Source organism: Anas acuta, chromosome 1 (genome assembly GCF_963932015.1).
Source record: "Anas acuta chromosome 1, bAnaAcu1.1, whole genome shotgun sequence".
Classification (NCBI taxonomy): domain Eukaryota; kingdom Metazoa; phylum Chordata; class Aves; order Anseriformes; family Anatidae; genus Anas; species Anas acuta.
Genome location: NC_088979.1, coordinates 23,605,976 through 23,621,804, shown reverse-complemented (window position 1 = coordinate 23,621,804; position 15,829 = coordinate 23,605,976). Strand labels below are relative to the sequence as shown.

Genomic DNA, 15,829 nt, shown 5'->3' with positions numbered 1-15,829 from the left:
TTTGCAGGGAGCCAAGTGCAGCTTAGCCAGCGTCTTCACTCGCTGTGGTGCAGAGCCAAAGTACACACAGCTACACCCCTGGTCAGCCCAGTGGACAGCTGGCTCCGAGCTGGAGAACAAGTCCCACATGCTCTTCCCTCTGGGATCACTGGGAATGCTGCCAAACCACTTAAAGGGGAATATCTTTACACAAGACCACATTTTATAATGGTTATTGAAAAGCCAAGTATTGAAAATCCAGGCAGATGCCAAACTGTGTCTCAGGGCTGATGCAAATGCTGCTGGGAAGACAGCACTGGGACGCTAGTAAACTGGAACATAGGACCTGTATTCCATGCTATGAAATGCCTCACTCAAGCTAGCTAAATGCCTTGCTGCTGACACCTGTAGCTCAGGAAGTTTAACACCGTTTTATCCGATGTTGGATAAATATAATCTGCTATTGATAACCTTTGCAGGTTGAGGATTGTCCCAGTTGCACCCAGTGCCAGTACCAACAAACCCTTCATGCTATATACAAAAGCAAATGTGGGGACTCTGCAGGCTGTAATCTCCATAAAACTCTCCTCTTAGCACCATGAAGTGGAGCTTAAGAGTTGGTGGCCAACCAACAGTGAAACACCACTTCTGTACCCTCAATTAGGCATATTGTTCTTCTAAGGTCAGTAATTAATCTTACCAGAAACATAACATGGGGAGCAAGAAAGCAGTGTCTTGTCACACCTGTAGAAGAATAACAGGATATAAGAACCACTGCAATGGGTTAGGCTGTCCAACCCGTCTCATATCTTTTTACATTCCAGAATAAACTCCAGAGAAAAACGTGAAAGCCACTCAGACAAATGGGGGATATTTAGGCTGGAAGGGTGGCTTCAAGCATCGTACTGATCTCTAAGTGGGAGATAATAATTTAAGTTGTTATCTGTATTCACTACGAATCCTGTTTTTTAACTTTGCCTAATTATTGGTCTGAGTCACCTCTTTCAACAATGAGTTCCTGCACCTAATTGGCCATAACAAACTACTTCCTTATGTTAGCTTTGAATTACTGCCTTCTCCATTCGTTGATTGTTCCCATGAACACACGTAAGACACGAGTCCCTCACCTCTTTCTGAGCAAACATGAATTATGAGCTGTACTCAGCTCCTTCCTAGCCCACAACTGGAACTTCTCATGGACTTTAAGCCACACATTTAGAGTCTTGGATTATTCTTTTTGCTATCTCCTGAAAGTATTTGTATAACTCTGTAAGTGACCCTATTTAATCATATGTCTTATTTAAACTACAGAATGTCGTATTAATCTATCCTATCCTCCTCCACCAGTTATGCCACAGAAGGAAGGCCATCATTCAGTAGTTTGTCACAAGAAACACAAAAGTCAAGTACAGAAGGTTGGCTACAGAGAAGCTGAAGGAGGAGGTGGGGAGAGAACATAGAGCTAACGCTGAGACTGGGCGCCTGAACAGGACACAGCACCCAGGGAACTTACTCCTGAGACTCCTCTGCTTAAAATCAGTCATTCTCTTCTGTACTTTTACATGCTCACTGCCATAAAAAAATAGTGGAACATGCAAAAAGACTCTCAAAACACAAGATCTAGCTTCCCGTAGTTTAACGTTTCTTTTTTTCTCTGGCCCTCATATGCAGTATCCAAGCTGCTAACACATGGAAATTAATCTTTAAAAATACTACCTGTTCTCCTTTCCACCTCTTCTTAGATTCAGAAATCCAATCTCTCAGCTAAACTGTCTGTCTTCATTACAAGATCATCCATTCCTTAACCAAGACTGCATAGGTGTTCAGCAGTAGGCATTTTAGGAAGAGTAGATTATTCTGAGAAACAATCTGAGAAGATGTTGAAAGATCTGCAATCTTGCAAAATAAGAAGTACTGAAGAGAAGATAATACTCATTGCTGGGAATGAGGAGACACAAAAAATAGCCAATGATGGGGATAATGAAGCTGTCAAGGGGAATGGGATTAAGAAGAGGAATTATCTGTGTCAGATAGGACAGGATAATAAGCACAAGCAGTCAACTTTGCTATAAGCGGGGAAATCCAACATGTGGACAGGTGCTAGAAAAATAAAAGCTGCTATTGAGTAACAACACTTTGCCCAAGTCATTGCACTTGGCAAGAAGACAGAGTGCAGTTTTGATGTCTTTTGAGAACGAGCTTCTTTTGCATATTAGAGATAGGTAAGGAGTGTCAGTAACATCCAAGGACAAATTCCAACAACTAGTATAAAACCCTGATGCAAAATCAGCCAAAAAAAATGCTTCATTACTCATGTTTCATAATAAAATAAGATGTGCTGTGTTTTATTGACTGAGTACAGGAAAACCACTAAAAGCCATCTAACTAGAAAAGTCTTTGGACCACAGAAAAGAGAAACACTGCAGAAAGTCTCAATCCAAATGAGCAAGACTGTCTCCTGCAACATGTCTTGGTCTATGAGTTTCTTCTGCAATACTCCCATAAGATTTCAGCTGCTTGCACCGGCCACTTAGAAATCTGAAATTGCTTTATTACACAGCCAGTGATGTAACAAGAAAAACTGAGTCTGCCTGGCAGCTTTCTGGACAGCTGTCATTGCTTGTGCTTCTATCTTATGTCCAATGTCAGTGTTAGTATCACAGGAAGTTTCTTTCTTCGATAGTTAATGGTCTATTTTGCTTAATTACTTTATAGATTTGACATACCTGTTGACTCCCTTGCCTCTGCATACCCAGTAAGACTCTGTCCCCCAGATGCTTAAATAGTTCAGGCATTTCTACATGGTCTTAGGTCTACTATCTATCATTATGAAATGCTAGTGCCCTGCAAGTCTCTTTCCAGAATCATCAAATCCTTTCCCACATTGGGAACATGATGATCCAATGTATCCTCTCCCATTGCTCTCGCACTTTCACACTTCCATACTCACTTCATTCCTAAATATATTCCACAGAAGCACTCCCACAAAATGAAGAGTCCATTAGCAGAACTCTGAAAGGAGATATATGGATCATCACATTTAGTTGCCTGCAGGATATAACAAGCTTTTAGCTCCAGACACAACACAACAGTATCCACTATTCAACACTTCTTTCCCATGTTGGGAAATGGCATTGTGAGCCACGAGACAAATCCTGAAACCTTTTAATGCAATAAAAGCCACCCAAATGCTCCAAAAGTCACAACAGGCCATAGGAATAAAACAGGAGAGAACAACGATATCATCAGAATCCTAAACCCTTGCAACAGCATGGAAATGATTTAAATAAAATGCCCTAACAAACCTGGGAAGCTGGCTACCTTCCATGGCACAGACAGAGGGAAAAAAGGAGGCTGTATAACTTGGGTGAAATTCCTCCCTGACCACCAGGCCAGAATGTGCAAAATCAGATTAACACAAGCCAGAACTAGTATCTCCTCCTTCACAGTGCCAATTTCAAAGTGGTCTCTATATCATTACCCTAAGCTGTGCTATGGAAATATGCCATTTCTGAGCTGCTCCGTGCTGCACTTTGCTACTTTTAATATCCAGACTCTGAAAATGCTCATGCCAATTTGTTGCTGCTTTTATTGGAATTCTCCCCTATTTTAAGCAGCCATCTCCTTCAAGCACCGCTTTTCTATTTGCCAGAAACAGGGATGGGGAGTGGGACAAATGACTGAGTAATTACAGTTTCACACAAAAGTGGCATAAGCAGCAGCCCAGCTACGAATATGAGACACGGGGAAAGTGCTATGGTGCAAGACTTCCATCCTGACACCTCTGAGACTGTTTTATTTCTTTCATCAAAGAATAAAAGGCATCAATCTGCAGCTTCAAGAAGTCAGTCATATTGCAGCAGGTTATACAGCAATTTCACAAGGGTAAACTGACCCAATTTGAAGCAGTGGGCACTCATCCAATGAAAGAATACAGAAGGCAGCGTCTGAAATGACTGACTGGCTCACTGTATCAAAATGAAATTTTTCAATAACACGGCAAAATGGGACAGCAAGAATTTCCATGGTAAAGTAAAACTAAAATGATAGGTTTTTCTTTCCCTTAGTTCTCTCTCTTTTTTTTTTTAAAAAAACTGAAGGATCTCTCTTAAATACTTTAACTTCCATGAATCAGCAAATTCCAGCTGCATATGTTTTAGATCCTTTTGATTTGCTCTAATTACATTACATTACTTTCTGAAAACAGGAATTATTAGGAATCTGAGAAGAAGCTAGCTGGTGTGATGGGGATTTTGGGGGCACTAATGGCAGGTAATGATGAGGAAGAATGAGAGGGATTTTTGATCATACCAAGCATATTACTAGGAAGTAAGACTGCAGTTGGACCCTATTCCTGCAGCTCTGTTCCTTGCCCTGGTTGGTTTACCCCAGTAGCCCCTTCTCGTTCAAAACAAGAGGCATTGTCGTGGCTGGGAAAGGAACTGCTGTAATAAAGCCAACTCAAGAGCTCCTTCGGTGTATTTCCAAAGTCCTACACTTGGCATGGTAGACGTGCTACATGAATATGGGAATAAACATTTTTTTTTCAAGGAATACATCTGCTCAACTTCACAATTTACTTATGTGCTTGGAAGTGACAGGATTCTGAAAAAAAAAAAAAAAAAAAAAGTTTATGGAAAATTCAATTCTCACTGATTTCCCTTAAGCTCCTTTGAAAAGCCCTGCCTTAACACGGCAACTCTCTTTCTTTTTTTGGATGTCCAGTGTCCGCCACCTCTCAGTGCTGGTGGCAATGGGAGGACAGCAGGAGGACCACCAAAAGCCAAGACAGACTCTTGGGATTAGGCTCTATCACTGTAAAGTGTGGTTTGCGATTTCATTAAATCACTACCCAGCTTCCCCCAGAAAAAATCCTCTTCCCCCAGAAAAACTCCTATGACATTTATAAACAAAAATGAACTAGAGAATGGCTCACCTCTGGGGGACTCCAGGCCAGCTCATTGCATACCAAGTTTAATTTTAAGTGCTAAATATGCACACAACAATGCAGTATTTTCTCATAAATCCATTCCCCTGCATTCCCATTCACCACATCACCCCACATTTCCCCACCTCCTCATTCGCTGCCCATTTTCCTAATGCTCCTCTTTCCTATCACCCCATGCTTTTGTTACAACTGTTTCTAGCCTGGGTTTAGCCTCCTCGTGGGATGCATAACTGGTGATGGCCAAGCTGTTGTGGTGTCCTTTCTCTTCAATTAGTGACCTGAAAACTCTGTCTCCAAACACAGCCTGTACCCAAGTTAACATTTTGCTACAACAGGGAAAGAAATGAAGAATGAAATAAGTGTATTACAACAAGCATGTTACCACTGAACAATCACGAGCCAGCTGAACTTTCATTCCAAACCTGAGGTCAGAATTATTGGATTGACTTTTAAGTAAAATTTTATTACCTAGACAATGCAAAACAAAAAAATCATTGTTCAGCCTGGCAATGCAATAGATTCCCAAACAAAATCTCAAAAGAAAATACATGTTGCATTTGAAATTCTATCATTTCCATATATACTTAAGGAAAGAAAATTAGAACAATTAATCAATAACTACGTTTGCTACATGCCTGCAGCAAAAGCAAGATTATTTCTTAAAACGCTGAAAGTTAAATAAACAAATTGGGTAAACTTTGCCCTCAGCTCTGGAAAACAACTGATCCAGTGGAGCTATTGCATATTCAAAAGAACAAGAAAAAAGCTGACTGAGAAAAAGGCATCGGAAAATCCCAGCGAGCTCTTATCAGAGCGTGTGACCAACTACAAGCCTGTGCCCTCTTCCCACTCAACTATTTGCTGTCTTTTCTAGAAGAGGGATCAAAACAAACAGATGCTGCTATCTTCCCAACTGTAAAGCAAATAGCTTGTGAACTTGTCCGGCGAGATATAATCCCAGGGGTGCCAACAATTCCTAGCCGTTAGTAAGGGCATTAAACTGATTAACCTACAAAAGGATTTCTGGGTTGACTTTTGGACTCAAAATAACGAGGCATTTCCACAGTATAATCTCTCCTGGTCAATTTTAAACAATTCAGCTGTCCTTAGAGGTGTGCTAAGCTAACTAAAACAGAACTCAAAGCTCAGCTCTTATCGCGACCCAACGTGCAAGTATGAAAATTGCCACGTGCAGACCCGCTGGAAATGCAAGTGGTCACCCCCTTGCCCAACAGAAGGTCACAGGGGGCCTCACAGCACCTGCGACGTGCAGAAACCCCTGTGCTTCCCATCCCACAGCAATCAGCAGCCCTGGGATCATCTGCAGTCCCAGCCCCTCGGTTCCTACAGCAGCTGTTGTAAACAGCATCTGTAAAGGCTTTGGAAACTGGGAGAATTTGGAGCATCTTTTTGTTCGGAATCCAAACAAAACTAAACTTTAAACTTGTGCAGCTCTCCGTAACACAGAGTGCTATTTTCTTCCCAGACTAAACATACATAAAAACGAAGCAACACAAAAATATGCTTCAGTGTGGCCAAACCCAGAGATTCTTCAATTTCTTTGTCCTACTTAACCCAGTGTGCATCCAGAAGGACCTTCCCTGCCAAATCTCCAGGGTGATATACCACAAACTTGGTATAGAAGGCCAGGGTTTTGATGGTGCTTTGTGCTCTCAGAGCAGAGTTTAAGCTGTTACAGCAAGCCAGAAGTAAGTTGCTATCACCACTACCCTAAACAAACTACATTCACTGTTAATATATATCGTATTTCAAATTTTCTTCCATTGAATTACATTTCCAGAGCTTAAATTATGCCATACATCATTCTGCCTCCAATCTGCCAGCAAAGAGGAAGAATACAAGTTTAGGAGTCCTACCATTCACACCACCACCTAAAGCACCACGAGTGTCTTTTCTCAAACTGATCTCTATGTCTTATAGAAAGATTTTGTTCCTACCACTAACACTGAAAGGCCATTCCAGAAACTCAGTCCCCTAAGGGCTATCCATGTATTCCAATAGCCACTCTAATGTTATGGATATTGAATCTTTGTCCTTTTTTTGTGTGTGTGTATTGTTCTTTAACTCTAATTTTTCTTCCTCTCATTAATATTTATGCCCAGGAATATTTATAGGGAGCATTGGTGTGAATCTAATTCTTCTATATCCTTGTTACCATTTGTCTCCTGCTCATCCCATTTTTTCCGAAAGCTCCAGTCCCTGACTACAGCCAGAATGTCTTTCTCCTCTTGTGCTTAGTCAGTTACTACTCTTCCTTCTTGGCAAGCCACCCTCTGTTTCTGCTGGCATATTTTCTCCCAACTGCAAAAAATCAGATCTATTTCCAGAAGCCAGTCTTTTCTCTCATGTTTATATTCATGGTCATATTCCATGGGTCACCTTCTCCCTCAGATATCTGTCCAATCTTTTATTTCAGTAATTTCCAAAACATCCTGAGATATTTTCTACAACTTTATTCTTCTGTTTCTTATTCACAGACTTAATCTAAAACCAGCAGTCACAAGTTTACCTGAGACAGTCTTATTTGAGCTTTGGCAGGCAGATATTCAAACATGAAAAGTTTTTATTTAGTATTTAAAGTAGGTAACATACATTCTCTAATTTCTACAACTCATGTCATCATTGTACATGGAGGTCACGTCCTCTACTTCTTCAGAAGCACTTCTCCATCATTTCCTCTTCTTTGTTTTTACCATCATGGAAAGAAAGAAGAGAATCTCCTTGTATAGATGTTTTTCCCTTACAAGTCTCTGCAAGAATGCGCCTTTGATTGCTGGCTTCTTGGCTTCTATAAAACTTTGCCAGGATCAACCCTGCACCTTCATGTTAAGTTCAGCAGTTTAACCATTCATCAGCAACAACCAAACACACAAATCACACACCCAATTGCAAGGATTAGCAAACAGCCCTCCAACTCTGCCAACTACAAACTGTAAATCACAAGGCTCCACTAACTGGAGCAAAGAGAACTACAGAGCACCTCCATGTGTCTGTTTGTTCTCTCCTGCTCCTCCCAGTCTAAGAAGGATATGTATATTAGTCGCTCAAAAACACTTAAAATACAACATCTCCAAACCTCCTTATCCCCAAGGAGACCTTCCACACGCTTCACTTCAGATCCCCCCAAACTGTAACAAATAGAAGACCTCGTCTAATTCAGGAAAGAGGTCAAAGAGAGAGAACCAAGAATGTATCATATTTTATGGGCATTTATTAGTGGGAAATAAAAGAGTATCAAGGAGCAGACAGCTTTACACTCGTACCCAATCAGACTTTGTAAGATGTGATTTATTTTTTTTTTGCCTGTCTAAACGCCCTTATCTACATTAAACTGCTGTTAATCAGTACTCATTATCTTTCTGACACCAAACAGAGCCCAGCCCAACATGTTAAATAAAAACTTTGATCTTAAATGAAAAGCATGGCATTTAGAAAGGAAGCATACTAGATTACCTTGGATAGGAACCAGAAATATCACCTAGATACCTCCAGCAACTGCTATGTCAACAACTACAAATCAGGCACCTGGCACTTAAAATGAGATGTGAAAACACAGATTTGGGGCTGTCTGCAGAATTAAATACAAAGATTTCTGGTTATAAATGCCACAACTACTAAGCACTAAAATCCTCAAAATGAACAGGGACTATCATAACAAATCCTCACCCTCAAAATAAGCAAGGAGTTGAGATGGGTCTTATCCCTATGGGCTCAACCTGGTGCTCTTCCACACAGAGACCACATGAATTCTGCTTCCATCCCACTTCAGTAACTTGTGTAGCATTTCTAGGTCCTGCCTGTTCAGTTTTAATAACTTTTTCTATAACCTCTAAAAGGCTTTTAAAGTTATAGAACCTGTGCACTTGCGGGAGCCCACTCTACTTTTCCATGACAACACCTTATTCTCCAAGTAGTCATGATATTTCTATAATTAAGGGTCAAAATACTCTTTACAGATAAAAAATGCTTTTTTATTACAGCAGAATATTTGAAAACATTTCTTTTGCAAATGCGTATGCAATCAGGTAGAAATGACAAGGGGAAAGTTATTCATTCTATCTTTGGAACTAATTTTAATAAAATGGGTATCAGTAGAAGATCAAACTCCTCAGTTTACCACATTTTAAAATGAAGTTCAATTTATTTTTTTTCTTTTGATGATTAAAGCTTCAGAAAGGTATGTCAACTTACAGCTGTTATTATAATTTGTGAACATAGCATAACCAATCCTAGCTACTGGAACAGAAGAGAGCAGCATCTGATTTGAATTTGCTTTATGGTTTGACTGTACATGTTTGTCATCTCTGGTGTTTGAAAACTACTTAATTCAAATGATCGGTGATTAGCATAATCACTACTGCAGCAAATTCTTTGCGAATATATACTACCCAACTGAAAAACGACCAGATTCAGAACAGGAAACAGAACCAATTTGGCTTTTGTTCTTTGAATTAAGTCTTAAGAAAACAAGAACAGGAAAATATAGCTACGATGATCTGTACTTTCAGAAAAATTGATTACTTTCAGAAAAATCCACAAGTATTCCACATGCAGTAAGTGAAACTTTGATGGCTGCTGAATGTTGAAAGAAACAGTACGCACCAAGAAAAGCCCACTTTCCTATGCAGCAATTACTGAAACTTTATTAGGTTTAGTGCTGAAGGTCAACAAAAGAGTACTTACCTTTTGTTTTGGAAGGGAAGGGAAATCAGTACTCTGTTGCTACGTGACTGGTTTCCAAGCAGCAGTTCCACTCACTTCTTTGCGGAAACAAAGTGTTCTTCTGTTTCTGCAAATGCTGTTTATATTGAGTAAATCCAAGTATGTTCAATTCAGACAATATACTGTGAACCAGTAATGAAAAAAATGCATTTGCAAAAAACAGAATATATCACATTGAACGACCCCTCTCAACCAGAGATGCATCATACACATGAGATTGCTGGCATGACATTTTCTGGCTGTTGACTCAGGAGAATGCCAAGCTTTATGAACTGTACTTGATCTACCCAATTTGTTTTGTGAATAAATGCGTATGGCTTCCTCTGTTTCTCAGCAGGTTTGAAGGGCTTAGATATGTCAAAAGCAACTCAAGTGTCAGTGGAAATACTATAAAAGAGTGTAGTTTTCAGCGAATACTGATGAACATCCCTCAACAACCAACCAAGGATGCGTCCATTGAATATTCTTTTTTATTTGCATTTTTACATTCCTATTATTTGGTCTTTATAAAAAGTGTCTCTTACTCTATCCATTTGGAGTCTGACATGACTCAATTGTGGAAGTTCAGAAAAAATGAATAATTAAAAAATGCAGTACAATAGGATGAAATCCATTCAAGCCAAATTTAAGCATCATTAATCAGATCAAACTTCATTGCCCTGCTTGCACCAGCCCTCAAATGAACAACCTGAATTGAATCAAAGACTTATTTGATTATTTATTCAGATAATAAATAATTCATTCAAAAAGACAGAGCCTGAAATCCACATTCATATCTGTTGAATTTTCAAGAATTTGAAGGAAATTATTTAGTCTCTTAACGTAATTGGCATCCAGTAAAATAAATTAGTAGACATCAGCTTTCACTAGCTATTAAGCTTTCCACTCCCTCAGGAATAAATGCAGAAACAAGACATTTAAAACACTCTGCATATTGTAAATAAGGAAAAAAATGCCAGAAAGCATGCATATTAAGAGTTAGTCTGCTCCTTTACATAGAAACAATCATTTATGAAGATGGGTTTTACATTTAAAAAAATAAACACATTCTGCAAGCTCATTTTCACTGGAAAAAAAAAAAAAAAAAAAAAGACAAGAACACCACAGAGAAGGAAAGAGGACTAGGAAGAAGCCCAGGACTCGGTGTTTCAGGAAATGTAAGAGATAAGCATCAAAAGTCTGGGCAGCTAAAAGGTTTTTTTTTGTGGGGGGGGGATAATAAAACCTCATCTTCACAGACAGGGCTGTGAGGAGCATATCTCCTGGCAGCACTGGTGGTGTGCACATCCTCCAAATGATGTTATGAAGAGGTAGTGCAACAGCTGTACAGCTTCCTGATACAAACGAAAGCTGCATGAGCTCCTGAAAATAACTGACCCAAGTCACCTACAAAATTACATGCGCTTCCCCACACCCATTAAAAAACATTATTCAAGTTGTAAAGTCAATCACTCTAGAATTATGTAAGAGGAGAATTTAATTTGCACATGGAAATGTAATTCAACGCTTTTACCATATGTGGTATAATTTTGTCTTTCATTACATGATCACATACGCTTTCTCTATGGATATCGGGCTGTGTAGTCAAAGAAGAAATACCCTGTAGCTTCCTACCTCATCGCTTGCACAATTTGAAAGGTTTTATATGAATAAGCCATGGAAATGTAAGGAAAAAAAAAAAGAGGATCACAGCACTAAAGCTGTTAACTTTTCTGTCCTTAAGGCTCTATCTCTGCCTCTGCTAAAGATTCCTACCTGGAGCCAGATTCACAGATGGAAATTCTCCATGAACATCACATCTCCTGATTTCTCTGTGAACAATCTGAGATTTTGAGATCAGACTTGTAGAAAAACTGAAAGTATAACTGATGGGGGGAAAAAAAAAAAAAAACATGCCAGGAAAAGGGCATAAATAGGCAGTGGACACTTTTGGTCTTAACCGTACCTGTATTTCAGTTCCTTGTTCATGAAATGTGGAAAAAATGATGCCTTACACTGTTGCATAAAAAGAAATGTTTACTAATTGTGAACAAGCTGAATGAGGTCACAAGGAGAAAACTAATGCTGAGGTTCTATCACTACAAGTTCTGGTAAACTTTCCTTATTTAATTATACTTTCCACAGTGCCTAGGCAAGCCTGTGCCTTGGCTTCTCATTTGTTAAAAGCACTTCCCTTCTTTGGAGGGCTTTTATGAAAACAAGCATATGCTACAGATTATGAGAGACTCAGATACTGTGGTGATGTGGGATATAAATACTCAAGACAGACAGCACTATAGAAAAGCCAAGGACAAAACTGGTGTTTATCTTTATTTGTCTGTTCTCAGAGCCCTGTATTAATTCAGGTCTGAAGCTACAAATTGAACAAAGGGTGGAGGGGAGAACCATACAGAATATGAACTGCCTCATTAACTGCCCATTTTCCACAGCAAAGGAGGCACTTCAGAAAAAAAAAAAAATAAAGTGACAGACAACATTTAAACTTCATCTCAGTAAACCTGCCATCCTTGGAGTTGAAGTAATGATTCCAAGGTAATCTTCATTTTGACAACCCGAGTGCTAGTGTTTGCAGCTCTAATGAGTTCTGTTGCATGTCCTCTGTATGAAGAGAGAAACAAAGCTTCTGCTCCTGAGGTTCTGCACTCCAGGCATCAAGCTGATAGCTCTTACCCTACATACAGTCCCAGTGCCTTCAGAATAACTAAGCAAAGTTAGCAAAGTAGCAAACAACGCACTGACAGCTATTCGATGACTCTATGAAAAGCACAACGTTAGGTGATGAAGCCTTGCAGCAAAATCTGGTACCTTCCCTGCAAATGCTGAAATTTAGGAACAGTAATATTAATAGTCATATAATAGTCATATAAATACTCATTTACTTGTTTAGTTGAGTCAACTGTACAATCACAGCATTACACTTGGCCAAGTGCACTCTAAGGGCTACTAAAGAGTTTAAAAGTTACGGGACCAGGAATTTTAGTGCCTTCTGATACTTTGACCCCATCTTCCCCATCTGTATTTAGTCTTGAAATACTTGTAACACTAAACAATGCAAAGGTAATGTAGGAAACTAGCAAAAAGTTGAGTACGATGTGTTGGATGTTTTCTCGATGTTCTCATCATATGAGACTCTACGACACACCTGCTGATGATAAGCATACATAGAGCAGGACATTAACAGTGTTTGTGAATGCGGATGGAGGTATGACAGATCATGCCTTATTGGCCATACCATTTCAGCTGGACAGACTGAATCCTTTAGCCCCTTGGTGAAAAAAATTGTCCACACTTTTGCTTAATTCTTCCTGAGAATCTGCAAGTGCTTCCAGCACACTTAACAATTATAGCATGTATACACACAATGCATGAAAAATATTTATAGCAAATCACTGATGCCACTTACTAGAATAGTGGAGCATAGGGTCTTTTTTTCCCAAAAACTGTTCACGCTGTCAGAAAAGCCCATACTTTGTTAAGAACATATTTCAATAAGATATTTCAGCCAGCTCTACGATCTCCATTAACTCAGTGAGACTTTTTTTTAATCAAACACTTGAATTCCTTCAATATCTGTGTTAAGTACTTCCACAGTAGCTGTAAGCTGACACTGAAGTGGCACGCACTTGCAAACGTTGGAGGGCAGAATTAAACATTTCTGTTGCATACAGAAAATGGTTTAACTCAGTGCACTGACATTTACTTAAGGCAACTACAAACACAAAGTTCGTGCCTCCAGTTAGCCAACCCAAGTTGGCTGCCCACCTGCCATCGGGGAGCTGGAGGCACATTCAGCCCCAACCCTCGTTCCATGCTAATTTGGCTTCCACACTGGCAGCAGACTGGCCAATGGGTCCACGCAATGGGGTGGGCTGAGAGTACCCTTCCCTTTGACATAACCCATGGGATGAAGAGCCACCAAGGCTGGGAGGTGAAGGCCCCACGCCTTCCCACCGCTCACCCACCATTTACCTGCAGCAGGTGATGCGCCGCCCGGTAGCCGAGGCGTGGGCCTCCCCGCACACCCGGCGGCAGCCGCCCCGTGCCGTAGCCGTGCCAGGCCACCACGTAGGGGTTGTCCATGGTCAACCAGTAGCGCACCTGCCCTCCGAAATGCCGAAAGCAGAGCTCGGCGTAGTCGCGGAAGAGCTCGGGCAAGACAGGGCTGGCCCAGCCACCGAAGGTGTCCTGCAGGTGCTGTGGCAGGTCCCAGTGGTACAAGGTGACGACGGGCTCCATGCCCAGCGCCCGCAGGCGGCCCAGCAGCCGGTCATAGTGGGCCAACCCAGCAGGGTTGAGGGGCGCCGTGCCGTTGGGCAGCAGCCGGGCCCAGGCCAGCGAGAAGCGGTAGTGGGAGACCCCCAGACGCCGCAGCCCCTCGGCGTCGCGGAAGAGGTTGTTGTAGCTGTCGCTGGCCACGTCGCCGCCCGTCGGACCCGTGAAGCCAGACCCGGGTGGCGTGGTGGGGCGGTGGGCGAAGGTGTCCCAGACCGAAGCCCCTTTGCCCTCCTGCCTCCAGCCGCCCTCCGTCTGGTAGGCAGCGCTGCCTACACCCCAGAGGAAGCCGTCGGGGAAGGTGTCGTGGAGGAAGAGCTGGTCCTGAGGGTAGGGCAGGCGGGCGAAGCGGGCCCAGGTGCCCGAGCCCTGCCCCGGTGCCCCGAGCAGCGGCTGCCCGAGCAGCAGCAGCAGCAGCAGCAGCGGGGCCATGCTGCCGGCGGGGCTCCGCGACGGCGGCTCCCTCCTGCCGGCCCCCCGCCGCCCCCTTTTATCCTCACCTCTCCCCTTCCCGCCCCCCGTGCCGGTGGGCACGGCTATTAATAATTACCTCGGAGCTGCCGTCTGCATCCTGCCCGCCCGGCGAGGGGAGCGGAGCCGGCTCCCTCGGGGAAGAGAGCGGGCTGCCTCCGGGGGCGGGATCCGGGGTGAGACGGGGCGGGCAGGCGGGGAGGAGCGGCTTCGGGGGTCGCCTCTGGCATCCCTCGGGGTGGCCCCCGGCTGCCCACGGCTTCCGAGGGTCCCTGCACCGCTGCTCGGCTCGACCCCTGCCCCTGAAGCGCCCCGAGGAGCCGTCGGGGGAGCCGCGGGGTCCCCGGAGTTAGAGCAGGGGAGCACCTCGCATGAGGGAATGAAGGGGCAGTGTTGGGTTTTGCTGCTTTTCTTCCTTTTTATTTTAATCCTTCACCCAGTATTTTCGTCGTGCTATCACATCGAGAGATGCCGCTGCTGCAATTGCTCGTGTAATAATAATTAGAGACTTGGTGGGCAAGGACCTCATACACTGACACTGCCCAGTAACCCACAGGTTGGCACCTCGGAGTAACAGCACCCGCTTCGTTCTGGGGCTGGATGTTGTTGAATTGGGGTCTTCACCCAATACAAAACAAGTGACAATTAGAAAAACCTCACAGATCTGTATGCAGAGGAAACAAATCAAGCCGTGCGTTTCAGTCTGATTATTTGGTTGCACTTCTTAGCTGCCTGTGTGGGCATGATGCAGAGAAATCTTTTTAAAGGTCTCAGGCTGCTGTTGTCTTCTCCTTCAGACAAGAAAACTTGGCCAAGAAGTGGCTTGACATGTTGCAGATAGTCGGTGTTCAGTTATGTGAACTCTAACACGATCTGGGGTATCTAAGACGAAAACACCTCCTAGACAGGCTGCTAAGGACAGAGAGATGTTCCCAGGAGATAAAGTTATTGTTTAACTAAGGAGTGAAGGCATTGAGATAATTTCATTTTATTTTTAGAAAATAAATGCCCTACAGGTAAAATTACAGGAAATCACTAATAATGAAGCTGATGGAGTTAAATACCTATTCTGGGATGCCGAAAGTTTTCTCTAGTGTGTAGGATGGGCTCTCACACCTCTCGGGCCCAAGCAGAGTCTGCCTTTTTTTTTTTTTTTTTTTTTTTTACACCAATTCAATTTGCTTTCACATATTGTTTTGTAGTGTTTTTAAAGAAGAAGCAAAAGATGTAGGCTACAGAGTTGTAGTCAGTGTTCCATTAATGGTGACCAATTTACTCCCATGTTAGATGGATGAAGCTCTGGACAGCCCAGGGAACCACCAACATCCCTTCCCTAAAAGGGTTCCTCATGTAGGTGGTGTGGGAGCAGGTGAGTGGCAGGCTGGTCATCAACTCCTACAAGTCTGCTATAGCCTG

At 42.4% G+C, this 15,829-nt stretch overlaps 1 protein-coding gene across 1 annotated transcript in view; it reads right to left on the bottom strand.

Annotated features, from left to right (window-relative positions):
* KL (klotho) overlaps positions 1-14,431 on the bottom strand; it is a 49,431-nt gene extending 35,000 nt beyond the window's left edge. Inside the window, exon 1 of the mRNA XM_068672937.1 lies at positions 13,640-14,431. Coding sequence (XP_068529038.1) covers positions 13,640-14,374 — 735 coding nt within the window. The 5' untranslated portion in view covers positions 14,375-14,431. The remainder of the gene's footprint in view (positions 1-13,639) is intronic.
* Between the last annotated feature and the right edge of the window lie 1,398 nt (positions 14,432-15,829).